General features: G+C 51.5%; 1 protein-coding gene across 9 annotated transcripts in view; it reads left to right on the plus strand.

Moving 5' to 3' along the window:
- SYNJ2 (synaptojanin 2) overlaps positions 1–26,236 on the plus strand; it is a 132,636-nt gene that overhangs the window by 24,879 nt on the left and 81,521 nt on the right. For 6 of the 9 annotated variants that reach the window (XM_034963149.3, XM_055114279.2, XM_034963144.3 and 3 more), the window contains exons 2-3: positions 10,838–10,924; positions 22,301–22,571. In XM_034963149.3, the coding sequence (XP_034819040.2) occupies positions 10,838–10,924; positions 22,301–22,571 (358 nt within the window). Of the gene's footprint in view, positions 1–4,913; positions 4,923–10,493; positions 10,925–11,064; positions 11,423–20,518; positions 20,713–22,300; positions 22,572–26,236 lie in introns of those variants that run through there. The other 3 variants (XM_063605048.1, XM_034963145.3, XM_034963146.3) reach the window with 3 other exon arrangements.

Here is a 26,236-nt window from a genome sequence, read left to right on the forward strand (position 1 = left end):
TCTCTCCCTCCCCATTCAGGTTTTTGCCCCTCAACTTTACTGAAACTGTTCCTCTCTGAGCTGCCAAAGTCTGACTAAAGTGACCAATTCTCAGTCCTCAAATTATAGATGCAGAAGCAGCCTCTGACCTGCTGACTGCTCTTGCTTCCTTGAAACGCTTTCTTCTCCTGGCCGCCAGGATGCCATGCACTGCTGGGTTTTCTTGTATCTTCTTGGTCACTTCTCAGTCCACCCTGACCTTCAAACATGCTGCACCCAGAAGTCGGTGCCCTCCACTCACTCCCTAGGGGATCCCCTCCAACCTCATGATTATTTTATTTTATTGCTGGGATTACAGGTGCACGCCACACTCCCAGCTAATTTTTGTTGTTGTTTGAGACGGAGTCTCACTCAGTCGCCCTGGCTGGAGTGCAGTGGTGCGATCTCGGCTCACTGCAACCTTCGCCTCCTGGGTTCAAGTGATTCTCCTGCCTCAGCCTCCCAAGTAGCTGTGATTACAGGCACATGCCACCACACCCAGCTAAATTTTGTATTTTTAGTGGAGGTGGGGTTTCACCATGCTGGCCAGGCTGGTCTTGAACTCCTAACCTCAGGTGATCCGCTCACCTCAGCCTCCCAAAGTGCTGGGATTACAGGCATGAGCCATGGCAGTGATCTGTTTATTTTTGAGACAGTGTCTCACTCTGTCAACCAGGCTGGATTGCAGTGGCGCAATCATGGCTAACTGCAGCCTCCACCTCCCAGGTTCAGATGATCCTCTCACCTCAGCCTCCCAAGAAGCTGAGACCACAAGTGTGCACACCTTGCCCGACTAATATTTTTTATTATATTTTTAGAGATGGAGTCTCCCTATGTTGTCCAGGTTGTTCTCGAACTCCTGAGCTCAAGTGATCCTCCCATCTCAGCCTCCCAAAGTGCTGGGATTAGAGGCGGGAGCCCCCACACCCGGCCCCATGATTGTAAATAACTCTGTCTGCTGGGACGCCTGGGGGATCTTTCCAGCCAGATTTCTCTGCTGGACTCCAGACTTGCAGAGCTCTGTCGTCAGCCTCCACGCGGGGCTGCAACAGAGCCACGGCAAGTCTGGTCCCAGCTGATGCTCTGCACAGACCTGTCCTCTCACTCTTTGCTGTCACGCCAGGGCCACTCCATCCCTTCCATTGTTCAGGCAATGAACGTGGCATCATCCTTGAACCCTGTCTTTCTCTCATATCCCATAACCAATCTGTCCATGGTTCCACCTTCAAAATATACCCAGATATGTGATGATGTTGAGGAATTGCTGGTAACTTTTTTAGATGTGATAATGGTATTGTGGTTGTGTTTTGTTTTTTTTTTTTTTTTTTTAGACGGAGTTTCGCTCTTGTCACGCAGGCTGGAGTGCAGTGGCGTGACCTTGGCTCCCTGCAACCTCCGCCTCCCAGGTTTAAGCAATTTTCCTGCCTCAGCCTCCTGAGTAGCTGGAGTTACAGGCATGCACCACCTCACCTGGCTAATTTTTATATTTTTAGTAGAGACTAAAAACAGGGTAGTGGTATGATCACAGCTCACTGTAGTCTTGACCTCTTGGGCTCAAGCAATCCTCCTGTCTCAGCCTCCCAAATAGCTGGGACCACAGGCTCCCACCACCACGCCTGGCTAATTTTTAAAAAAATTTTTATAGGGATGGAGTCTCACTGTGTTGCCCAGTCTTGTCTTGAACTCCTGGGCTCAACCAGTCCTCCTGCCCTAGCCTCCTAAAGTGCTGGGATTACAGGGAGGGAGATACCACGCCTAGCTAGTTTCATTTGTTATCTGCCCGGTGTGTGTAGACATCTGCTTTGTCACCTCCATTGTGGAGAGCAACATGGGGTTTCACCATGTTGGCCAGTCTGGTCTTGAACTCCTGACCTCAGGTGATCCATTCCCCTTGGCCTCCCAAAGTGCTGGGATTACAGGCATGAGCCACCACGTCTGGCCATGGTTGTGTTTTTTAAAAGAGCTCTTATCTTTTCCAGAGTCTTACTGAAATATTTATAGATGAAATAATGTGATGCCTGGAATTTACTCACAATAACCTACGGCAGTGCTTCTCAAGCTTTGGCATGTATTCAAGTCCCTTGGAGGGCTCATTAAAACAGCTTTCTAGGTCTCGAGCCCAGAGCTTCTGATTCACAAGGCCTGGGGTGGGCCCCGTAACTTGTATTTCTAATGCTTGGTGCTGCTGGTGTGAGGAGCCCATTTTGAGTTGAGCTGATCTAAGGTATAGGAGAGTGAGTAGCCTGGGCGTGGGTTGGGAGAAGGTGGAGCTGGTGGGTACGTGGTAATGAGGGTACAAGGGTTTATTATGTCACCCTACTTTTCTTTGGAAAGTTCCGCAACTAAAAAGCACGTGTGTGTGTGTGTGTGTGTGTCTGTCTGTCTGTCTCTAGAATTGGACTGCTCTTCAGCTCTTCCACTGCTGCGCCCTGGCTCAGGCAAGAGTCCTCTCTTGCCCAGGTGGCGCTAGCACCTCCTAACTGGTCTCCTTCCTTCTCTCCTTGTTCCTCTAGAGTCGGTTCTCAACAGAGCAGCCAGGATGATCCCCAGACCCCTGCAGTGGCATTCAGAGTGACACCCAAAACCTTTTTGTGACCTCAAATTTCTGTGCAGTGTGTTCCCCACGCCACTTCCTCCATGAACCTTCAGTCACACTGCCCACCTCGCTGGGGCTTGCACAGGTCAGGAGTGCTTCTGCCGCAGGACCTTTGCACGTGCCCTTCTGGGCCTACAGTGCTCCTCCATTCTCCATGTGGCCATCTGTCTGGCTTCCTTCAGGTCCGCATTCAGATGTCACCCTTGCAATGAGACCTTCTCAGACGACACCATCTAAAATGTCACTTCCCCTTCCCCGCTATTCATACCCTACTCCCTGCTCACTTTTTCTGCTCTGCTCCTGTCACTGTCTATATTGCACTTATTGATCTTATCTGTCCGCCCTGGCGGGAAGCTTGAGCAGCGCCCGCCTCTTCCTGGCTGTGCCTCCGCAGTGCCCCCACCCCAGCCTCCCACCCCATCTCGGTCTGCACCCCCTGCCATCACTCATCCATTCATTCCTCCTGTTCCTCTTGGCCACTGCCAAATGCTGGATGGTTTCCGTCTGTTTGGTTCACTGCAGTGTCTCTGTGCCTGGAAGGGTGCCAGCCACAGAAGGCACGAAGATGTGTCCACAGAGCCAGCGGCTAAAAATCTGGCAAGAGGAGTCGAGGAAGGGGGCTGAGGAGGTAGAAGGGAGGGCTTTCCTCAAAAGGCCAGAAATTCGTGGCCAGCCAGAGGGGAAGCAAAGACATTCTCATGTAGGAAAACTTACAGGAAATGCAACTAAAAGCGTGGGAGACAGGAAGAGTCTGTCTATTTCTGAGATTATCAAGAAAGGGGGGCTGGAAGTTGCAAATGGGCAGGCCAAATCCAGTCTGCAGAGGTGTGCTTCCAGCCCACGCAGTGCTTAAAATAAATGGGGATGGTTGCCAGCACTGGAAGGTCTGGAGTGCCCTGTCTCCTGGAAACACTGCAGCCTGGCAGCACTGGGCTGGTGAGCATGACTGGCACCTGCAGCAGCTGCCCACCAGCTAATGGCAGGTGTGTGTTCTCTGCTCACCCAAAGCCCTTCCAGCAGCTTCATTTTGTTGTTGTTGTTTAGTTTTTGAGACAGGGTAGTGGTACAATCACAGCTCACTGCAGTCTTGACCTCCTGGGCTCAAGCAATCCTGCTATCTCAGCCTCCCAAGTAGCTGGGACCACAGGTTCCCATCACCATGCCTGGCTACTTTTTAAAAGAATTTTTGTAGGGATGGAGTCTCACTGTGTTGCCCAGGCTGGTCTTGAACTCCTGGGCTGAAGCAATCCTCCTGCCTTGGCCTCCCAAAGTGCTAGGATTACAGGTGCAAGCCACCATGCCTGGCTAGCTTCATTTGCTACCTTCCTGGTGTGTGTAGACATCTGTGTTGTCACCCCCATTTTGGAAAGCAAAAAGGATTTCTTCTTCCTTCAAACGTAATTGAGAAAATACAGTTGTTTGGGGGCAAGTAGGGTGCGGGGTGACTCTGGAACCAGCCTCCTGGGAAGCCAGGCCTCTGGGAGTGCTGGAGGTGGGCAGTGAGGCTGCCAGGCCCCTGCCTCCTGGGGTGGGGTGCATGCTCCTGATACATCAGAAGGATCAGGGGAGGACTTGGAGGTGAAGGCACTGCAGGAAGAGAGGAAGCTTACTGGAGAGATGGTCGATGGGGCAGTCAGGCTTTAAAAGGACGGGCCCACCAAGTGAAAAGATGACCAAGTGTTTGGGCTGAATTGTGTCCTCCAAAAGGATATGTTGAAGCCTAACCCCCGGGACCTCAGAAGGGGATCTTATTTGGAGATAGGGTCGTTGCAGTTGTAACGCTGAGATGCGGTTATACTGGAGTGGGTGGGCCCTTAATCCAGTGTGACTGCTGTTCTAAGAAGATGTACATGTGACGATGGAGGGACACGTGGGGAGAGGATGGCCATGTGATGATGGGGGGACATGTTGGGAGAGGATGGCCACGTGACAACAGGGGGATGTCAGGAGAGGATGGCCTCGTGACAACAGGGGAATGCCAAAAGAGGATGGCCTCGTGATGACAGGGGACACATGGGGAGAGGATGGCCTTGGGACGACAGGACATGTGGGGAGGGGATGGCCACGTGATGATGGGAGGACATGTGGGGAGAGAATGGCCACATAATGGTGGGGGGACACGTGAGGAGAGGATGGCCACATGACAATTGGGGGACACCATGCGGGGAGAGGATGACCACATAACAACGAGGGGACATATGGGGAGAGAATTGCCACGTGATGATGGAGGAAGGGACTGGAGTGAGGAAGTCATAAGCCAAGGAACGCCAAGGACATAACAAGCAGCAAACACAAGACACAGGGCCAGGTAAGGAGGTCCCCCGCTCCAGGTATCAGAGGAGCCCTGCTGATGTCTGGATTTCAGCTCTCTGGTCTCTGGACCCAGAAGAGAATGAAGTTCTGCTGCCTGGGGCCTCCCAGTTTGTTTACAGTGAGTCTGTTCATGGTGGAGAAACATCTTCTCATGATGTTCCTGTCCACCATGGTCAAGGCCTGTTTTGAGCTCCTGCATTGTATAAGTCAGAGGTAAAGCTGTTTTTCTCAAGGGGTCAATAATTGACAGTATTGGAATGGGACAAGGTGGTCCTGTTGGGTTTTGTTTGTTTGTTTTTAAAATATGAGGATAGAAAGTCGTGTTTTTACTTGTGCTTAATTTTCCCAGTGGCCGGGATGTGAAGTCCACGCCTGTCATCTGTAATGCACCAGGGCAAGGGGTCGGTTTTGTTTGCATAGCTTCTCCCAGGGTCATCTTCCCACCCCTCAAGTGTGGATTTGGCCACAACACTTTGTTTAGCAATTTCCTGTCATTTTGTTTTATTTGGTCAGGCTTATTTGCATAGTTGAATGAATGCACAAAGGCCTCCTTGTTTCGTGGTTCACAAAGTCAGAACTGGATCATACCAGGGCATATGGGTTCTGTTTCAAGGCTTTGTAAAGCTGCTAGGGTTGAAATAGGTATTTTTGGTGTCGGAATTATTTTATTGCATTTATCGGCTTATCTACTGAGATGGGGCACGGAGAACTGCTGATTTACCTCTCTGCAGCCCTGTCTGCAGTACCTGAAGGCTGGGGGAAGACATTTGGCAATGCACACAGCCTTTTTTTCTGCCTGTGAAGTTGGGGTTTCATAGGCCGCCTCCCAGGAGGGCCCTGTAGGTGCATGACAGAGTCTGAGTGTCTCACCAGTGGGTTTGTCATTGCACCCAAGCAGATGCTGGGGGAGAGGATGCCTCTTCCTTCTCCTCACCCTTCATCAGTGTGTGAGCAGAGGCAGGAGACCTGTGGGCTGGAAGGCCCACGTCCTCCTTCCCAGGCTGTGAATGTGGCACTTACATGGCAGGAGGACTTTGCAGATGTGATCAGGACCTTGAGAGGAGACATTATCCTGGATGATCTGGATGAGTCCATCGCACTCACAGGGTCCTTAAAAGCTGGAAGAGGGAGGCCGGGCAGGGAGAGGGAAGGAAATGTGAGGATGGAAGCAGGGATCCGATTGCCGCGGTTGCTGAATTTGAAGAGGAAGGAAGGAGCCGAGAGCCAAGGAATCCAGGCAGCCTCTGGGAGCTGCAAGAGACAAGGAAACGGATTCTGTCCTGCAGCCTTCGGAGCAGATGCAGACCTGCCGACACCTTCCTTTCAGCTCAGCAAAACCCATTTCAGAATTTTGAGTGCAGAGCTGTAAGGTCATGAGTCTGTGCTGCTTAAGCCACTGTGTTTGTAGTCATTTGTTGCAGTAGTAAAGGAGACTAATATGCTATTCTGCCACCATTCTGAGCTTTTGAGGCAGGCTGATGGAAAAGGTGGGACAGTGGCTTCCCAGTACTTTTCTAAGTGATCCTGAGAACCTAATATCCCAGGCACTTCATATTCTGTAACTCTCCACCCTGCTGCCAGCAGAGTCTGCTTAGTCCTCAAGACGAGGGGCTTCTGCTGCTCGCAGAGGTTGATGATTTCATTGATTATCTTTAAGTTACTCTGCACTCTCCCTTCCCCAGAGAAAACCCAGTCAAATTCAAGTGAGCATTGGGGAAAATATTCATTCATTAAACTGGTTCTTAACCTTTTTGGGGGCACTGACCTCTTGAGATTCTGTTGAAAATGGGTTTCCCCATAAAAATACATATCAAAAATTTGCATACAATTTTGGCCAGGCGCAGTGGCTCTTGCCTGTAATCTCAGCACTTTGGAAGGCCGAGGCGGGCAGATCACTTGAGGTCAGGAGTTCAAGACCAGCCTGGCAACATGGCGAAATGCCGTCCCTACTAAAACTACAAAAAATAGCTGGGTATGGTGGCGCATGCCTGTAATCCCAGCTGCTTGAGTGGCTGAGGTGGAAGAATTGCTTGAACCCAGGAGGTGGAGGTTACAGTGAGCTGAGATTGCACCATTGTACTCCAGCCCGGGCAACACAGCAAGACTGTCCAAAAAAAAATTGCATACAATTTTGAGAACAATTTTGTATACAGATTCCCCCAGGAGCTACCCCTTGAAGCTCCAATGGCTGCCAGGGGCTTCCTCTGTCACCCCAGGTGAAGAGCCCTTGTACAGATTAATTCACATTAAGGCTAATGAATGACTGTTTTCCTAGTAAGTCTCCTCGGTGTTTGCCAGGTCCTTAAACCATGTTCAGTGGATCCTCATTATTTGTGGATTCCATATTTGTAAATTCATCTGCTCTCTAAAATTTGTCACCCCAAGATCAGAACTCATAGACACCAGCAGAGTGGCAAAAATGTGTTACCCGATGAGCCTTTTCCCAGCTGAAAAGGATGCTCTGCCATCTTGTTTCAGCCTCTTGGTGTAAACGAGTGTGGTTTTCATGATTTGTTTAGTGCCATGTTTTTCATGTTTTGTGCTTTTTCTTCGTGGTTTCACTGTTTGAAAGTGCTGTCTAGTGTTTCCAAGTGCAAGAAGGCAGTGATGTGCCTTATGGGGAAAATATGTGTGTTTGATAAACTGTATTCAGGTTTGTGTTCTAGTGCCACTGGTTCAGTGTTAACCAATCATCACTGTACAGATGATTCCTGACTTACGATGGTTCCTTCCAGTATGACTTTTCAACTTTACAACGGTGTGAAAGCGATATGCATTCAGTAGAAACCATCCTTCAAGTACCCGTGGGACCCTTCTGTTTTTCACTTTCTGTTCAATAGTCTATACATTTCATAAGATATTCAACACTCTTTCAGAAAGTAGGCTTTGTATTTCATGATTTTGCCCAGATGTAGGCTAACATATGTGTTCTGGATAGGTGGAAGGCAAGCTGAGACATACCTCTATGGTGTTTGGTAGCTTAGGTGTATTGAATGCATTGTCAACTTAGGATATTTTCAACCTACCTTGGGTTTATCAGGACATGACCCCATTGTAAGTTGAGGACCATCTGTTTATTCAGTAAGGTGTCTTTTAAATAGAAAAACACATAAAATAAGTTTAGTATTGATTGTTTGACAAAAATGTTGCAACCTGAGGCTTTCAGGAACCTAACTCTGCATTTCCTTTAGGAGCGCTGCTTGCTTCAGTATCTGCTGGTAACTCTATGGAACATAGCTACTATGAATAATGGGAATTGGGTGTATTTTCAAGTTGCTGGCCTCTCCAGCTACACTGGTAATCAGTCCTGCTCTTTAAATCATGTCTTACCATCAGTCCTGCCTAGAGAAATGGAGGAAGGGAGGTCTCTGGTCTTACAGTCTGTCCCGACTCTCTGCCCCACCAGCTATGTCCCGAGCACCAGCCTGGACAGAGCCATCTGTTTGGTGGGTGGTAGCAGGTCATGTTGTGAGGTGCTGGTGCCTGCCTTCTGTCCTGTGCTCGCTAGAGGAGCACAAGGCAGGAGCAGCCAGTCCATGCTGGTTCCTGACTGAGGCAGCTCTAGGGCTGCCAGCACCCACTCCTGGGGGGCTGAGGGTAGGGAGAGCTTCAGAGGGGAGGATGGGACTGTCTGACTGTATTTCCAATCCCAGTTGGGACTTGTGGTCTGATGAGGACAAGTGCCTTTGAGGGGGATGGGGATGGTTGAGAGGAACCAGGAAATCAAGTGTGTCCTGGAAAACGTGGCATGGTGGATCTTTTGAGTTGGGGTGTTGGGATGTGTGTCAGCTAAAACAAGGTTCACCTGCTTCAAATGTTCATCCAAGCTTTCTACACTTGCCTCTCTGAGTCAACATCTTTAGAGACAGCAGGAAGTGATGAAAGTCAGTTCACAGTCCATCTGCTCTGAGGGCTTGGTATGAGGGGCTGATGTTTTCTGTCATTTTCTCCTTTCTAACATTTCACTTTGGGATCTTTGTTCCTGGTTGAAATTCCTTAACTGTGGGAGTCGAGGCAGCCTAAGAATCCTTTTCGGCTGCTTAAGGCAATGAGGTAGAGAGGGAACCAGCTGCCCCTTTTCTTACCTCCATGATAATGTAGAAATGGTTCCATCCAGCCCAAGGGTTCTTCTGGGGCCCAAAGCTCCTTAAGGGCTCTGTGCATAGGATTTGAGGATTAGTTTCCTTGGGTGGGGAGAAAAGTCCATCTTTATTTGTATAAATCCTACCTGAAATGTAGCATTTCCTCTAATTAGGAAGGCAGGCAACAAAACCAGTATGTTAGCTATGTCTGTGACTCTGTCACCAATGTGGGTTAGCCGTATCTCTGACCCTGTCACCAATTGCAATTACAGGTGTCTCCACATCACATTAGTGTTGTTTCAGATATCTTGAAATAGCATTTGTTCTCATTACTAGTTTTAAATTAAGGTGGTTAATAGACCCCACTGGATTTTGCGATTTAATATGCTGATAAGGCACATATATTGCTATACTATAACATTTTTTAAAAATTTTGATAACTAGATTTCAATAAGATTGGTATTTGTGATCATATTTATTTTCTTGATTTTTATAACAGCTTTATTGAGATATAATTTCTGTACCATACAACTTACTCATTAAAGTGTACAACTCCATGTTTTTAAAATATATTTTCAGGATTGTACAACCACCACCATCACCATAATCTAATTTTAGAATATTTTTGTCCCCCTTAAAAGAGGCCTCGTACTCATTAGCAATTATCCACATTCCCCCTTTCCCCACTCTCAGCCCCTGGCAACCACAACATCTACTTTCTGTCTCTAGAAATGTGCCTGTTCTGGACGTTTCATAGAAATGAAATTTTGTTTTTGAGACAGAGTCTCACTCTGTCACCCAGGCTGGAGTGCAGTGGCGTAATCTCGGCTCACTGCAACCTCCACCTCCTGAGTTCAAGCCATTCCCCTGCCTCAGCCTCCCGAGTAGCTGGGACTACAGGCGTGTGCCACCACGCCTAGCTAATTTTTGTATTTTTAGTAGAGATAGGGTTTCGCCACGTTGCCCAGGCTGGTCTCGAACTTCTGACCTCAGGTGATCTGCCTGCCTTCGCCTCCCAAAGTGCTGGGGTTACAGGTTACAAAGTAAGCCACTGTGCCCGGCCAAAATGGAATCTTTCTGAGGTCTTTTGTGGCTGGCTTTTTTCATGTAGCGTAATGTTTTCAAGGTTCATCTATTTTTGTATTTTGTTCTGTGCACTTAAAACATTATTCTGAGAAGGGGTCTAAAGGCCTGCCCCGTCGTGGCCAGAAGGGCCTGTGGCATCATTGGAGAGGTTAGGGCTCCCTGCGCCTAATGGTTCTTCCCTCTGTCAGTTTTGCATTAAAATTAGTACGTGCCTTGGCTTGGGCATGGACAATCACTGCCAAAGACCCGGCAGGCAAGGCACGCAGCTTTCCTTGGGATGGATTGGACCGAGGCCCTGGGCACTCAGAGGTACTCAGGCACCTCTGCTCAGTCTCCCCAAGTTACCACCTCCACAGGTGCCTTGGGGTGAGTGGGCATCTCCAGGATGTAGCCTCTAGTGGGTGATACCCGTGGACAGGGACAGCAAGGTAGAGTAATAGGGCCAGGCCCCAGGTGCCTGCCCCCAGCTAGACGCCAGAACCCCAGGACCCCGGCTCCTCCAGCCCCCAGGAAGCTGTCAGCGCTTCCAGAGAGCAAGCTGTTGGTGGGAAGGTCTGAATCCTTGCAGCTCTGTGATTCGCGAATCATAAAACCTCCACACTTGGTGTTTGTGGGCCGAGCTATTGTCTTTGTGTTTTCTTTTTGGAGTGGGTGGGAAGCCAGCTTGGCAAGCCGGGTGTGAATGAACAGGAATGAGCAGGAGACGCTCGCTGATGCCTTCTGTGATGTGTTTCTCCCCCAGCTCCAGAAGAAAAGGAAGTCATTAAAGGACAGTATGGCAAGCTCACGGACGCGTACGGCTGCCTGGGGGAGCTGAGGCTGAAATCTGGTGAGTAGCCGCTCGCTGGAGGAGCAGGCGCCAGGCTCCCCGGTGGGCAGGAGCCTCTGTGTCGGAAGGGGCCTCAGTGCAGGCATTCTGTTTGACCGCTCTTCTCTCTCTCTTCTTTTTTTTTTTTTTCTCCGAGATAGAGTTTTGCTCTTGTTGCCCAGGCTGCAGTGCAATGGCGCGATCTCGGCTCATCACAACCTCTGCCTCCTGGGTTCAAGCAATTCTCCTGCCTCAGCCTCCTGAATAGCTGGGACTACAGGCATGCGCCACCACGCCCAACTAATTTTTTTGTATTTTTAGTAGAGACGGGGTTTTTCCATGTTGGTCAGGCTGGTCTGAAACTCCGACCTCAGGTGGTCCACCTGCCTCAGCCTCCCAAAGTGCTGGGATTACAGCCATGAGCCGCCGTGCCTGGCCGACCTCTCTTCTCTTTTAAGATGTTTCTTTATGCCTCGGGACCTGCTCCTCCTGCAGGAACCTGCAGGTGGGGAGGTCAAGGTGAGTGTTGCCTGGTTGTCACCTGCCTGTGCTGGGGAGCAGGGTGGGGTTCCCGGCACCCCCACCCTGTGCCAGGGAAGCTCGTCTTCATTGCTTGCCGGCGAGGGCCTAAGTGTTTCGAAAGTCTGGTCTGGGGCTTCTGCAGGGCATTGTCTGCAGTACTCTAGAAGGTGTGCCAAGGCGGGTGGGTGAGGACAGGGACCAGGGCAGATGCCGGGGGGCACAGGGGTGGGCTGGGAGTTGTCAGCAGGAGAAAAAAGCCACCGATGTGTGACTGTCAGTCAGTGTGGGGTGGGAGGGAGAGGAAGGGACAGTGTGATCTGACTTGCGAAGGGAGAGAACTTCCAGGAAGACGTGGGCATCTCTGCTCACTCTGAGAGACTCGGGGGTGAGCCGGTGGTGGCCGGCTGTCGTGGGTGGTCACAGCCAAACTCAGCTGTTCCTGGAGCTCAGGAGCCCTGGGGCTTTAGGTTCTACCACCTGTTTCCTTCCTTCTCTCTCAGGGGCCCCCTTGCCATCTGTGACCTGGCTGTGGACATCTCTTGTGACTTCTGGGGCCGAGACAAGAGCCCAGTCGCATTCCTGATTCTCAGTCCCACCTGGCTGAGATGGGAATGGCTGTATGGGTTGTCTGAATTCGGGCTTTCCCTGAGCCAAGCGCACACCTCCCTTCCCTGCTCACAGCAGCTGTTTTCAGAGACTGAGGATGTTTAAAGCTGCCAGAAAAGCACGGTTATGTTGGCCATTCCTTTTCTGGGTGTTTTCTGTCATGGAATGTTTTTCCCTGAACTGTGACGATTACAGTGATCATTTCCAAATAGCATTTAGGAAAAACACACAGTACCCACATGACAAAGTGCATTTATGAAATGTCTGTTTCGTGCCAAGAGCTAGACATACATTCACTTATTTAATCCTAAAAATAGGCTACTGTGATAATGCATCTTTGTCCCTGTTTACAGTAACGGGAACAGGCTCAGAAGCTTCAAGTAACTTGCCTTAGGTCAGAAACTTAGTTGGGGTTTGAAGCGCCTCCAAACGCTTGCTTTTTCTGTGAAAATGTGCGGGCTGCCGAGGGTTTTCTGCAGGACTTTCCGCTCTGCAGCGATCTTCCTGAAGTTGCAGAAAATCCCTGTGGCCCTTGCCTTCCATGGTGATGACTGTGAGGATGGTGGCCTGCACCTGCATGGGACTCACTTAGGAACTTGTTAACACGGCTCCCGAGGCCACCTGTGCTGTTGTCACCCTGCCTTGCAGGTGTGGCAGGGATGCCGCGTTCCATCCATGCTGATGCCCTTTTTTCCACATGGTGGTATCTGGGCCCCCAGGATGCCTCACAGTCTTGGCTTCCTTCAGTTATAGTTGGCAGCTGCTTTTGGTCCATACATGAATGACTCATTTTGCATCTGACAGGGACTGGGATTCGACGAATTACAGTAACCGGCTCAAGGTCACGCCATTCTCAAGTGGTGCCCTGGGTTTTAAACTCATGCCTTGCGGCACCAGGGACTGCCTTCAACCACCAGGCTGTTCTCCTTTCTGAAAGGGACAGGTGGCTGGGCTCACAAGGGGGACAGGAAGTGCAGTACCTTCCCCCATCCCAGGGGAAAAGTGTTTTTTCCCAGGGCTGTGATCTAAGATCAGCTGTGGGAAATTGGTCCTAACCAGGAAGGGTGGTAGCCCCAAAGATGTCTTATTAGAGCGAGCCAGGGTGTCTGCGGGGGTCAGCAGGGTCTTCTGGGGCAGGGAGTGCTCAGAGAGGAGACCACCTCCCAGGGCTGCCCTAGGCGAGGCCTCCTCCCTGCCTTCAGCCGGTCCCCGCCACCCCACACCCCACAGAAGGGAATGAGGCTTCTTGTGGACCATGCGAGACCAGCCCCGCTCCGAGGCTTTGGGTGCCCCCAACCCCTGCCCACCTGTGAGAGTCACCCCCCGGAGTGGGTTGGAGTTTCTCTGAGTGTGGTGTGTATGAGTTTGACTCTGGCGATGTCAGGATAGTTTGGTCTGTTTTCAACACATTCTGGAAAGTACCCTGAGCATCTGAAGGATGGAAGGATTGGGCTTTAAATCAAGTTTTTTCAGTCCCCATTGGTTATCTTAAGGGGCATTTGACTTTAACTTGATTTTCTTTTTCCCCTGTAAGTCCCTGACCCAGAACTGTGATCTGTTTTCTTTTGTGTTTTCAGCTGTTGAGCATGTTGGGCAGCATGGAGTGTAGCTACGACTGTGTGACCCCACCTGTGTGACTGACTCTGTATGACTGACTCCACCTGTGTGACTCCAGTCGTGTGACCAACTACAACTGTGTAACTGACTCCAATTGTGTGACTAACTCCACCTGTGTGACTCTGTGGACTGACTGCGTGACTCCAACTGTGACTCCATCTGTATGACTCCAATTGTGTGACCCCCACCTGCGTGACTCTGACTGTGTGACCCCCACCTGTGTGACTCCAACTGTGGACTGACTCTAACTATGTGACTGACTCCAACTGTGTGACTAACTCCACCTGTATGACTCCAACTATATGATTGACTTCAACCGTGTGACCCCACCTGTGTGACCCCACCTGTGTGACCCCACCTGTGTGACTCCAATTGTATGACTGACTCTAACTGTGTGACCCCACCTGTGTGACTCCAACTGTGGACTGACTCTAACTGTGTGACTGACTCCACCTGTATGACTCCAACTATATGACTGACTTCAACCATGTGACCCCACCTGTGTGACTCCAGTTGTGTGACTGATTTCACTGCGTGGCTAACTCCACTGTTGCCTGACTTCAGCTGCGTGACTCCAGCTGTGTGACTCCACGTATGTGACCCCAGCTGTGTGACTCCAACTTTCAGTTGCCACGAAGACAACCAGCTGAGTCAGGAGTGGGCCTCCCTTTCAATGTTTTTAGCTAAGCATCTCTGCGCAAAGAAAGAGGCTTCCCCACAGGCTCTTAATTTGGGACAAGTTTTCCCTTAGTTTGGGAAAAATTTCAATCTACCTAAATTAGCCTTTTACATTAGAAATCGAGAAATATGCACAAAAATTCATAAAAGCCTTTTTCCAGGTTCCAAGGTTTTTGTAGAAAGCCCAAAGTTCCCCTTTCCTTCCTGAAATGCCAGCAGGAAGGGGTTGGAGCTCCTGTGATTAGCCAGGGAGTCAGGCTTCCTGAAGTTTACACAATACAAAGCATAGAAAGTGAGAATGTAGCAGAAAAAAGAACTTATCCCAATGATTATAGCAATTTAAATTCTCTTGAACCCAAGCTCTCAAGGCCTACCTGTTTTATAGCCTCAAGGGACTCTTTTCCTATCCCAGACTATAATGAATTGTGTCTCCTGGAGTTGTGCAGTACACAACCTGTGAAGCTGTACACGACAGCCCTATAAATTCTCTAGCAGACAGCCCTCCTAGATTCTAGTTCCCACTTCACAGCTGAACTGCATTTAATCTCTGTAGGACTGTTTTCCTGTCTGTAAACCTGGGAAAACTGCCTCATCTCTATGTTGCCTAGTTCTCAGGAGGTCCACATGGGCCATGCACATGGTAGCCATGAAAAGTGTGGAGTGCTCCTCCAACACCAGGCGGGCTGGCCACAGGCAGTTTCTCAGAGTGTGGCCTGGGGACGCTGCCACCACTGAGAAGCTCTGCTGTCTCTCCTCTGTCCCTGGGAGGGCTGGAGGGAGGAGGGTGCTGAGTGAGAGGGACCTGGCCTGCAGAGGGCTGAGGACGAGGTGTGAGCTGGAAGGCCAGGCTGTGTGGCCTTGGGGTGTGGACTCCTGGTGGGGGGCTCCTCTGCACAGGCTAGCAGAGGGCTGGTTTCATGGGCAGTCACTTCAGAAGGAGGACTCCCTGGAGGGGAGTTTGAACCCTTAGTCTTTTGGGATGCAGTGTTCTCTAGCAAGTCTTGAAGCGAACTGGCCTTTGTCAGTCTTAGATTAATTTAATTCCTGTGCCCAGTGGTGGGATATTACCAGGAGAGTTGACACCCAGCTCCCTGAGGGGGAAGCTCTGAGATGATGCAGCATTTGCCAGTTTCCAAGGTGTAAATTCACGGGCCAGGGCTGATTTCAGGTTCCCAGCGTGGAGCTGAGGAAGGATCTGCACCAGGGGTGCTCACTGCGGGTGTTCACTGCTGCGGCCGCCGCTGCCTACACCTCCCTCAAGTTCTGCAGAAGGGAGGCGGGAGAAGGCCCTGAGACCACGCTGCATGGGCACACAGTGCTTAGAGTTCTGAACCTGCGGGTGGCGGGGGAGGCTCAAGGGTCATCTGGCCGAAGCTTCCCCCTTCACAGGTGGGAAAGCCTAGACATCTTTAGTCCTTTGTTTGGAGCTTTAAGTCTGAGGGTGTCTGTGTGAGCAGAGGGACAGATAGGATGGCTGGAGGGACCCCAGGGTTGGGATTGGCACAGACCAGGCTGGGAAGGTGAACTCAGAGCTGAGACAACACAAGGAAATGCCAGCCCAGAGCCTAGTGGGAGGCCTGGGGTGGTCCCGGTAAATGGGGCCTTGGGTCTGCAAGCCACGTATCATGACCCCAACAGCCAGCTTTCCTGGCCTGGTAACAAATTGCCTAGGACCTGCCGCTGGCTCTCGCCTCCCTCGACCTCACTCTGGCAGCTCCCTCTGACCCATGTATGGCTTTGCTTTGGCCAGAGCCCTGGAACCAAAGCCTTTTACCTGGAGGGGACATCGAGACTATTGGCGCATCCTCCTGGGAGGCCCAGAGAGGGTAAGAGCCTTGCCTGAGGCCACACAGGCCACTGGAGGTGTGCAGAGCCTGGAGCCCCAGTCTTCTGAGTTTTGTTTTTCCACTTGCTATGAGATCCTAGATGGTTTCAGGGCCCTGGTCTCTCCCTCAGCTGAGGACTGCCAAGAACCCCGCAAGCCTAGTCGGCTTCTTGGCTGTCAGAGAATTGATCCTGCCTCACAAAAGCAAATCCTGTACTCTAGGTGAGCATCGGGAGGGGCCTCACACACCTGGGGCAGGTGGGGACCAGTGGCTTGTACCACACTGACGGTGGCCCGGGAGTCAGCGACCCCCCACAGCCTGGTGCTAGGCTCAAACCAGGACACTTTCCTTAAAACCCATAGTACAGGCCAGGCATGGTGGCTCATACCTGTAATCCTAGCACCTTAGGGGGCCGAGGCAGGAGGATCACTTGAGCCTAGAAGTTCAAGACCAGCCTGGGCTATGTAGCAAGACCATGTCTCTACATAGTGATGGTATCTACAGCACCATGCCAGGAGCGGTGGTGCACGCCTGTAGTCCCAGCTACTTGGGAGGCTGACGTGGGAGGATCGCTGGAACCCAGAAAGGGGAAGTTGCAGTGTACTGAGATCAAGTCACTGCACTCCAGCCTGGGTGACAGTGCAAGAACCTGTCTCTAAATTTAAAAAAAAAAAAAAAAAAGCAAACAAACAAAAAACCCATGGTATACAGAGAACACAGTCAGGCAGTCAGGCTGTCAATGAGATTAGGCAGGACACAGTGAGGCTGGGATTGAAGGAGGAAGCCATCAGTGCTGGGTCAGGTAGGCAGGGCGGGGCCTTCCCAGAGAGGCAGCACTCCACACAGCGGTCCTGAGGTTTGGGTAAGGCTCTTCCACAGAGGCCTCTGTGGTTACACCCGTCCCACCAACTGTCTGGGACACACAGGCAGGGGCAGTTCTAAGGAAAAGTGTCCAGGTCCTTGGCTTTTTTCTATCATGGAGCACCTGTGATGGAGGACAGGGTTCTTATTCCCCTCTGAGGTCTCCCTGCTTCCATGTTAGGGTAGAGGGTAGGCCCTTCTCTCTTCTGGAAGCTCACCATGTGCCGTGCTCCAGGAAGTAACTCCCCCTAGGATTCCAGACAAAGGGACAGTTCAAAAGCTTGTCAACAGCATTGAAATAAGGTCAGGACTAGGTAGCAATCTGTTTGCAAGTCAGGTGATGTCCAATTGTTTGCTTCCCCCATAACGGAAGGAGAATTTAATTGGGGTATCAGCTGACACATTAGCAACCATTTTATCAGCAAGTTATTGTCATTTCTTAGCGCTAACTCAGAAGGACTTTGAAGAATCAAGTGACATTTCTACAATGAAGCCCTTTCCATTCCCGTCTATTTATTAATGTGAACAGGATCTTTTAGTGTTTGCGTCTACAAAAATGAAAACTAGAATTAGAATTGGTGCAGAACCTACTTTCATTCCTTCAATAAATATTTATTCATCTCATTAAGAGATGCCTTTCCAACAAATTATGACTTTTTGTATCAAATGATTATTTGTCGGCCAGGCACGGTGGCTCACGCCCGTAATCCCAGCACTTTGGGAGGCCAAGGTGGGCGGACCACTAGAGGTCAGGAGTTCTAGACCAGCCCAGTCAACATGGTGAAACCCCATCTCTACTAAAAATACAAAAATTAGCTGGGCATGGGGGCTCATGCCTGTAATCCCGGCTACTCAAGAGGCTGAGGCAGTAAACCTGAAAGGCGAAAGTTGAACCCGGGAGACAGAGGTTGCAGTGAGCCCAGATTGCGCCACTGCACTCTAGCCTGGGCGACAGAGCAAGACTGTCACCTCCCAGAGACCCCACCTCCTAAAACCATCGCCTTGGGTGTTCATACTTCAGCATATTAATTTGGGGGTGCACACATTCAGCCAATAGCAGGTACACTGGTTGACCACACTCTTAAAGGGGACAGCCAAAAAAAATTATTTGGCAGTGTTTTATTTACATTGTATTGTTTACACTGTTTGACCAGTTAGGTATCACTGGAATGATAAACCAGAACGCTCTCTTTTTAAACACTTGGAGTTGAGGAACACACGGCTGCAGGGGCTGATGGGGTGATCAGAACAGGACGTAGAAGCACCAGATATGCTACATTAGGATGGAATTCTGAAGAGGGGGGACTGGAAATATGAGTGAAAGTTCCATGTGGTAAGAAAGAGCATGCTCCTGCAATCCTGTAAATAATAGATGGCGATAAGTATCATGTTACTGTGTAGATTCCATGGGATACTGACAAGAGGCTCCCAGAGTTTTAGTTTTACGTGTCAATATTTAGAATACACTGCACAATATATTATTTACAGGCATTTCAACTACCGATGAAAACCTTCAATGGCAGTTTTAAAATGGGCAGGGAACGCTGTCTGAGTCCAGTGTGTTGCTGTGACAAAGTTCCGTAGTAGACGGGGTGGCTTATCAGCAACAGACACTTATTTCGCGCAGTTCTGGAGGCTGGAAGTCTGAGACCAGCGGCCCGCAGATTGGCCGGCTGTGAGGACCTGCTTCCTGCTTCATAGATGCTGCCTTTTCTCTGCATCTGACGTGGTGGGAGAGGTGCAGGAGCTCTCTGGGCACAAACCCCATTCATGAGGGCTCCACTGCCATAACCCATTCACCTCCCAAATACCCCCACCACCTCAAACCATCACCTTGGGTGTTCGTACTTCAGCATATTAACTTGGGGGTGCACACATTCAGTCAATAGCAGGTACACTGGTTGACCACACTCTTTTAAAGGGTACAGCAGGCCAGGTGCAGTGGTTCACGCCTGTAATCCCAGCACTTTGGGAGGCTGAGGCAGGTGAATCACCTGAGGTCAGGAGTTCGAGACCAGCCTGGCCAACATGGTAAAACCCCATCTCTACCAAAAATACAAAAAATTAGCCGGTATAATCCCAGCAACTCGGGAGGCTGAGGCAAGAGAATTACTTGAACCCAGGAGGCGGAGGTAGCAGTGAGCTGAGATTGCACCACTCCACTCCAGCCTGGGCAACAAGAGTGAAACTCCATCTCAAAAAAAAATAGCCAGGCGTGGTGGCTCACGCCTGTAATCCCAGCACTTTGGGAGGCTGAAGCAGGCAGATCACCTGAGGTCGGGAGTTTGAGACCAGCCTGACCTACATGGAGAAATCCCATCTCTACTAAAAATACAAAATTAGCTGGGCGTGGTGACGCATGCTTGTAATCTCAGTTACTCCAGAGGCTGAGGCAGGAGAATCACTAGAACCTGGGAGGCAGAGGTTGCGGTGAGCCGAGATCAGACCATTGCACTCCAGCTTGGGCAACAAGAGTAAAACTCCGTCTCAAAAAATAAATAAATAATACATACATACATACATACATACATACATACATACATACATACAGGGTACAGCAAACTAATCCAATTGGAAACTGCCGGACTTTGGGGCTAGATGGAGCATGGGCTTAAAGTGAAACCTACATTTTGGCTCCAACACAGACTAGCTGTGTGCTTGGGCGGCTGATTCAGCTTCCCTGGGGGACAGTCATGCGTGTGTGAAATGGCAGTGGTAGCCCTGAGACAGCAGCATGGGTAAGCAGGCTGGCGATGTCATCTGCAAGGAGGTGTAATTAGGAGCACCAGCTCTGGGGCCAGACTTGGCTTGAGTAACTTGCCCAGGCACTGTAGCTAGAAAGTGGATTTGGATCCCAGCTCCCCGCTCTGTCACCTTGGGCAGGCTGCTTAACCTCTCTGTGCGTCTGTTTCCCTCCCTGTGAGATGGGGCTGGTAAGGGCGCCCCTTACGGTGGGCGGGAGGATGGAGTCCGCGCCTGTACAGCTCCCCTGCCTCCACTGCGCTCACCAGATACCGGCTCTCCTCACTCCCCTGTACCACTCCCGACCCCCTCCTCCCTGGACCCAGGAGCCCCAGTGCTCTGTGGCAATGTTAAGAGCCTCTCCTGGCTGCTACAGTGCTCCTCTCCCCAGCCTCCCCCAGGCCGTGGTCCTGCCCAGGAAATGCAACCTGGGACTGTTGCCAGGCACTCAGGCCCCCCACACGGAGGCTGTTGAGGAAGTGGTGCTAGAAATCAGCTCATGACTCTCACGGAGTGATGTCATGCAAAATTTTCCATAGCTCTGGCAGCCACAGGGGCCATCCTCCTGCCTCTCCGAGGGCACTTCTGCTGAACTGTGCTTTTCCCTGCACTGTGTCAGAAGAGGCAGGTGGGTGCCGGGAGCGCTCTGTGGCCAAGGCTCTGATCACAAGCTGCCAACCCCGGAACCCCACCTATCCTACTTGAGAAGCTGAACTCTGACCGCTGTCCCTGTCCCCAGTGTGATAACTTCCTTTGTTCTTAGGTGGTTTTGAGGTGGTTTCCTGAGGATGTGTCTGGGGAGATGTGATGGGATCAACCCCCTGCCCTGCTGGCAGCCCCACCCCATGGCATAGCAGCAGGCCCCTGGGAGCCCTGAGCGCTCATTAAAGGAACGCACTTTAATGACAGCCACACGCCACCCTGCCACAAGCAGCGCTCTTCTCCCTATGAAGTGTGGTGAGGAAATTGGGGTGAGAGGGTGGTGGAATTGGTTGTTTTGGGGTCTCTTCCTGGAGTGTGGAGAGATCAGAACCATCTCCAGACCATGGCTGTAGACAGCGGCCCTTGATCGTTCACAGAAGATCTCGCTGGGCGGATCCTTCAGACCTCAGCGGAGTGGGAAGAGTATCCTTGGGACTAGAGCCCTGCCAGACCCCAAAGGCCGGTTTCTACCCGATGATCTCTTGGGCCCCGTCCGGAGAGTGAGGCACGGCGCCACCAGGCACCCTCGATACGCAGTGTGTTGTGAAGTGCCCTTGTGAGCAGCGGGGGATAGGGAACAGAAAACCAGCTGTCAGCGACAGCGAGGTGGTGCCCCAGAGAGGGCTGCCTCATTCGCCTGGCTGCAGGGTCCGAGGTCGTCTTGGTAGCATTTGGCAGGAATTTATTTAGGAAGCATTCAGCAAACCGAGTGTGTGTGGTGCTGGGAGATGACGACGAAATGGCCCTGCCCCCAAGGAAGCCCCTCCCCTGGGGGCACAGGTGGGGAAGGAGGTCATGAGCTTTGTGTGTGTGACAACTGCTGATAGGAATGCTATTGGCACGCACAAGGGGTGCCTGTCCATGTCTTGGGAGAGCAAGGAAGGCTTCCTGGAGGAGTTGCTGCCAAGTTGGCCCAGAAGGATGAGAGGAGTTCTTCTGGTGAAGTGGGGAGGGCAGAGACAGGATGGTCCCTACGGAGCACGTGGGGACGCTCGTGTTCTTCCAGAGGATGGAATGCTGGGCCCGAAGCCTGAAGTATTGTTAGGGTAGAGACAGGCGGGAGGTGCGTGGAGAAGGGGTCATGGAGGTCTTGTTGGGCAGATGGCGGTGGGACGTCCCAGGCAGGGGGAGCATCTTGGGCAAGAGCCCAGGGTGCGAGGTCATGCTTATGGCACATTGGACCAGCTGGAGGACAGCCAGCTCAGGAGAGCAGCCGGCTGGGGTGTCTGCCCACGTGTGGGGCAGGGATGGGCTGCAGCGGGGAGGGATTTGGGAGCTTCTGTCATAGTCCTGCAGGGAGTGGGAGCTGTGCAAGAAGGAAGGGCGGAGCGGCTGTGATCCAATGACTTTGGGAAGGCCACTCCTGTGATGGAGTGGGGGAAGACAGACCCCAGGCCAGGGGTCCTGAGTCAAGGCAGTGGCTGAGGAGGCACTGGGGAAGGTGATTTGGAGAGGCTTTGGGGGTAGGTCCTGGGGGTCTGGAAGGGCTCTAGGCCAGGAATTTTCAGACTCCTGGGGGCATCAGAATCACCTGGAGGGCTTGTTAAAGCAAAGCTTGCCCCCAGCCTCAGGCAGCTGGGTGGCAGGAATCTGCATTTCTAACAGGCTCCCAGGGGATGCTGACTTGCTGGCCAGGGTCCCACACTTTGAGAAGCCCCGCCTGAAGCTTACAGGACAGGGCAGGCTCTTGAGCCATTGAGTTGGGCAATGCCATGGGAAGTTGCAGGTGCACAGACGTTGCCTTCCTGGCTGCGGTTGAACCTGGGCTCCATTTGTCCCCTTGGAGCTCCAGGCGGCCGGGCCAACTTCGACCCTGAGCTCTCCTGTCTGATTTCCTTTCCAGGTGGCACGTCTCTGAGCTTCCTGGTGTTGGTGACAGGCTGCACATCTGTGGGCAGAATTCCAGATGCTGAAATCTACAAAATCACCGCCACTGACTTTTACCCTCTTCAGGAAGAGGCCAAGGAGGAGGAACGCCTCATAGCTTTGAAGAAAATCCTCAGCTCGGGGGTGTTCTATTTCTCATGGCCAAATGATGGGTCTCGCTTTGACCTGACTGTCCGCACGCAGAAGCAGGGGGATGACAGCTCTGAATGGGGGAACTCCTTCTTCTGGTGAGGCCCTGGGTCCCCTGCAGAGGGTGGGCCCTGGGTCTCCTGCAGAGGGTGGGCCCTGGTTGGCATCTGAGGCCTTGACCTCCACTTGCACCACCCCCGGGTTATGGGGCACCTCTGGAGAGTTAGGACCCAGGCCTGCTCTCAGCACAATGAGAGGAAAACTAACCCTGAACTCCCTGCCACCCCCCACCCCTGGCCCCTGGAATGTGTTCAGTGTAGATTTGGAAAAGAAACCTGCGCCAGGCATGGTGCCTCATGCCTGTAATCCCAGCACTTTGGGAGGCTGAGGCAGGTGGAGCACTTGAGTTAAGGAGTTTGAGACAAGCCTGGCCAACATGGTGAAACCCCATCTCTACTAAAAATACAAAAAAAAAAAAAAAAAATTAGCTGGGCGTGGTGGCAGGTGCCTGTAATCCCAGCTACTCGGGAGGCTGAGGCAGGAGAATTGCTTAAACCCAGGAAACGGAGGTTGCTGTGAGCCAAGATGGTGCTACTACACTCCACCCTGGGCGACAGAGCAAGACTCTGTCTCAAAGAAAAAGAAAGAAAGAAAAGAAACCCTGTTCCATAAGTAAAAAACATTAGAGCCGACGTCTGCTGAGTGCTTCCTCAGTCCCGGGTGCCGAGCTCAGTGCTTCTGCCTGGATTCACTCTTTCGGTCTTCTCAATCATGGTTACCTCCAGTGTGCAGCCGTTTACCACTGATGTTTATAAAGCACTGTGTTCGGGTCACCGTGCTAAGATCTCTTTGCTGGTAATAACTCATCATTATTATAAAAACCTTTATAATAATTATGCGGAGGCTCTGTTACGCCATTTTACAGATAGAGAGACTGAGGCACGAATAGTCGAGGGAATTTTGCCAAACTCCACACACTTACTAAGTGGCAGAGCCAGGATTTGAACCCAGGCTTTCTGGGTCCAGGTCCCAAGCTGGTAATCACAATGCTAAACCAGTCCCATCAATGGGGAAGCTGAGTCACCCTGCCCAAAGGGACTTGTAGCAATGCACTAAGACTAGTCCCGGAGCCCAGGCAGAGGCGGCTGGATTTCTGTATGTTTAAGATCTCCTGGTGCTTTTTCACTCCACAGCAGGACAGAGACAAGAGTGGACAACCCTGTAAATACGTAAATTATCTATTGCCCTTTCTGGACATAATGCTGTTTCTGTCAGATTCGCACTGATGCCTAGAGATGCCAGGTAGAAGCAAAAGTGAGGAAAGTCCTGCCATGGGAGTGGTTCCAATGAACCTCATCTAGTGTAATGTTTTAGAATCCAGTGTCTGCCTTTTGAAGCTATATCAGTTTTCCCAGCTCTGAGACGGGACTCGTGAGGTTTATTTCTGACCTGTTTGTGCCTCTCTCCCTTTGCCAGAGGCATCCACAGGTTTTCATCTGGCCTTGGTGCTTTGGATTCCCCGGAAGTGAATTCCTGATTTCTGCCGGAAGAAGGGGACCCTCCCCACATCCCTGTGTCCATCCCAACGCTCCCCACCCCCACATCCTCTTTGGTTCTCTGGTATTGTGGATATTTGGGGGCAGTAATGTGCCCAGACTTCAAAATGCATGTGAATCAAGGCTGGGCATGGTAGCTCACGCCTGCAATCCCAGCACTTTGGGAGGCCAAGGCAGGTGGATCACCTGAGGTCAGCAGTTTGAGACCAGCCTGGCCAACATGGTGAAACCCCGTCTCTACTAAAGATACAAAAAAAATTAGCCAGGTGTGGTGGTGCACACCTGTAATCCCAGCTACATGGGAGGCTGAGGCAGAAGAATCGTTTGAACCCAGGAGGCTGAGATTGCAGTGAGCCGAGATCACGCCATTGCACTCCAGCCTGGGCTACAGGGTGAGACTCTGTCTCAAAATAAATAAATAAAATAAAATAAATAAAATCGTGAATCTCATGCTGATCTCATTAAAAATGCAGATTCTGGGATGGCAGGTCTGGGCTGGGCCCAGGATTCTGCATTTCTAAGAAGCTGCCAGTGCTGCTTGTCTGCAGACGGCAGGTTGAGTAGCAGCCTCTGGGGATGGCATTTCTGTGAATCGCTGGTTACATTTTGCAGGCCCCAGCATGTGCCCCGCGAGCTGTTACATGTTCCCCTAAAGGCAGCCAAGCTTAGGCACAGAGGGGCTGTGTATTATGAGGTATCTTTGTGTGGAGTCGGTGAAACTATTTTAAACCAGAACTGTCAGGGGAGCAGAGGTGAGAGCTCTCAGCGGCAGTGAGGGTCCTTGGAACCCCTAGGGGATCCTTGGGGTATCTGAATTGCACCAGCACCTTTGCAAATTCTCTTCCCTATGCCAGCTCTGTGGCTGGAGGTGTGAGGGGCACTAACAGAGCGAGGCAAAGGGGATTCACGAGGTGGAGGCTGAGAGGAGCTTGGGAAGGAGGAGCCCCATGGTGTCCCTTTCTGAAGGGAGAGGAGGAAGTAACTCCGGAGTTCACCAGCCTCCTCAGCTGTAACACACCAGGGCGTGGTGTTTAGGCTCAGGGTGGAGCCCCCAGAACTGACCACAACTGAGTCACCACGGGCAGCGTGGTCCTGGGCTTGATCGCCTGAACCCCCACTGTTGTGGCGCAGCGTCTGAGGTCTGGAGACCCACAGCAGGAGTCAGATGGGGTCAACGCTCAGCGTGGCTGGCACATGAGGCAGAGTGAGCAGCAGGGTGAAGTCATCTTTCTGGGCTGGTAATTGATCACACTGACAATTGCCTCCCAGTACAATCAGGTCCTGGGAGAAAACTCTTTGGGGGTCCTGGATATGAGTCATCCTCCTGCCAGAGGGCCAGGCAGTGTCACTAGAAACAGGGCTGATTTAAGGGTTGTCCACTTGGCAAAAGGTTTCTTCTCCTGAGCCCTGGTGATAGTGGCCATAGCTGTGTAGCTGGCAGACTCTGAAATATTCTGGAGGCTTTGCCTTGATGCCACATGCAGATTTCATATATGTGTTTCGGAAGCTGGCTTATCATCTGAATTTGAGAGAGTGATTTGGAAGAGGGACATATGGTTTTGTACAGCAATGCTTCAGCAGCATTTTTCAAGCAGAGGAGCGCTGTGACTGTGCGACCTCAGATGGAGTCAGACGCGGGCTGTGCTCCCTGTGGGGGTGCATGTGACTGTGCGACCTCAGACGGGGTCAGACACGGGCTGTGCTCCCTGTGGGGGTGCATGTGGCTTTGGTCACAGTCGGGGAGGCTGGCCTGAGAGCAGGAAGCTTGGAGAAGCCCCCTGGGACCCATCAGAGCTCACAGCACAGATTTCCAGCAATGAGAAAATGCTGCTGCTGTCTTTGAGGAAGGCTCAAGGGCAGGAATTGTGTTGCCTTATTTAAACAAGTAGGGCACTGTGATCTAGATTCACTCAGTGCCCTGTAAGAGGGCATCTCCTGATGATGGGTCCTCCTCCCTGGGAGTGAGTATGGGCCCTCAGGATGGTACCACTCAGGTCCCCTGGGTGCTAAAGCAAGGGGGCCAGGCCAGCTCAGGGATGAGAGAACTACGTGGTCGTTCGCAGGTGCAAATGGAAACCTAGGGCCTCATGAAGAAAGGCTCAGCGTGAAGAGCGCGGGCTCCAAGCTCCATGACGCCACTGGCTGGCTCTGTGGCCTTAGACAAGCACTTCTCTTCTCTGTGCCTCAGCTGCTTTATCTGTGAAAGG

The sequence above is a fragment of the Pan paniscus genome, chromosome 5 (assembly GCF_029289425.2).
Source record: "Pan paniscus chromosome 5, NHGRI_mPanPan1-v2.0_pri, whole genome shotgun sequence".
In the NCBI taxonomy this organism is placed as follows: domain Eukaryota; kingdom Metazoa; phylum Chordata; class Mammalia; order Primates; family Hominidae; genus Pan; species Pan paniscus.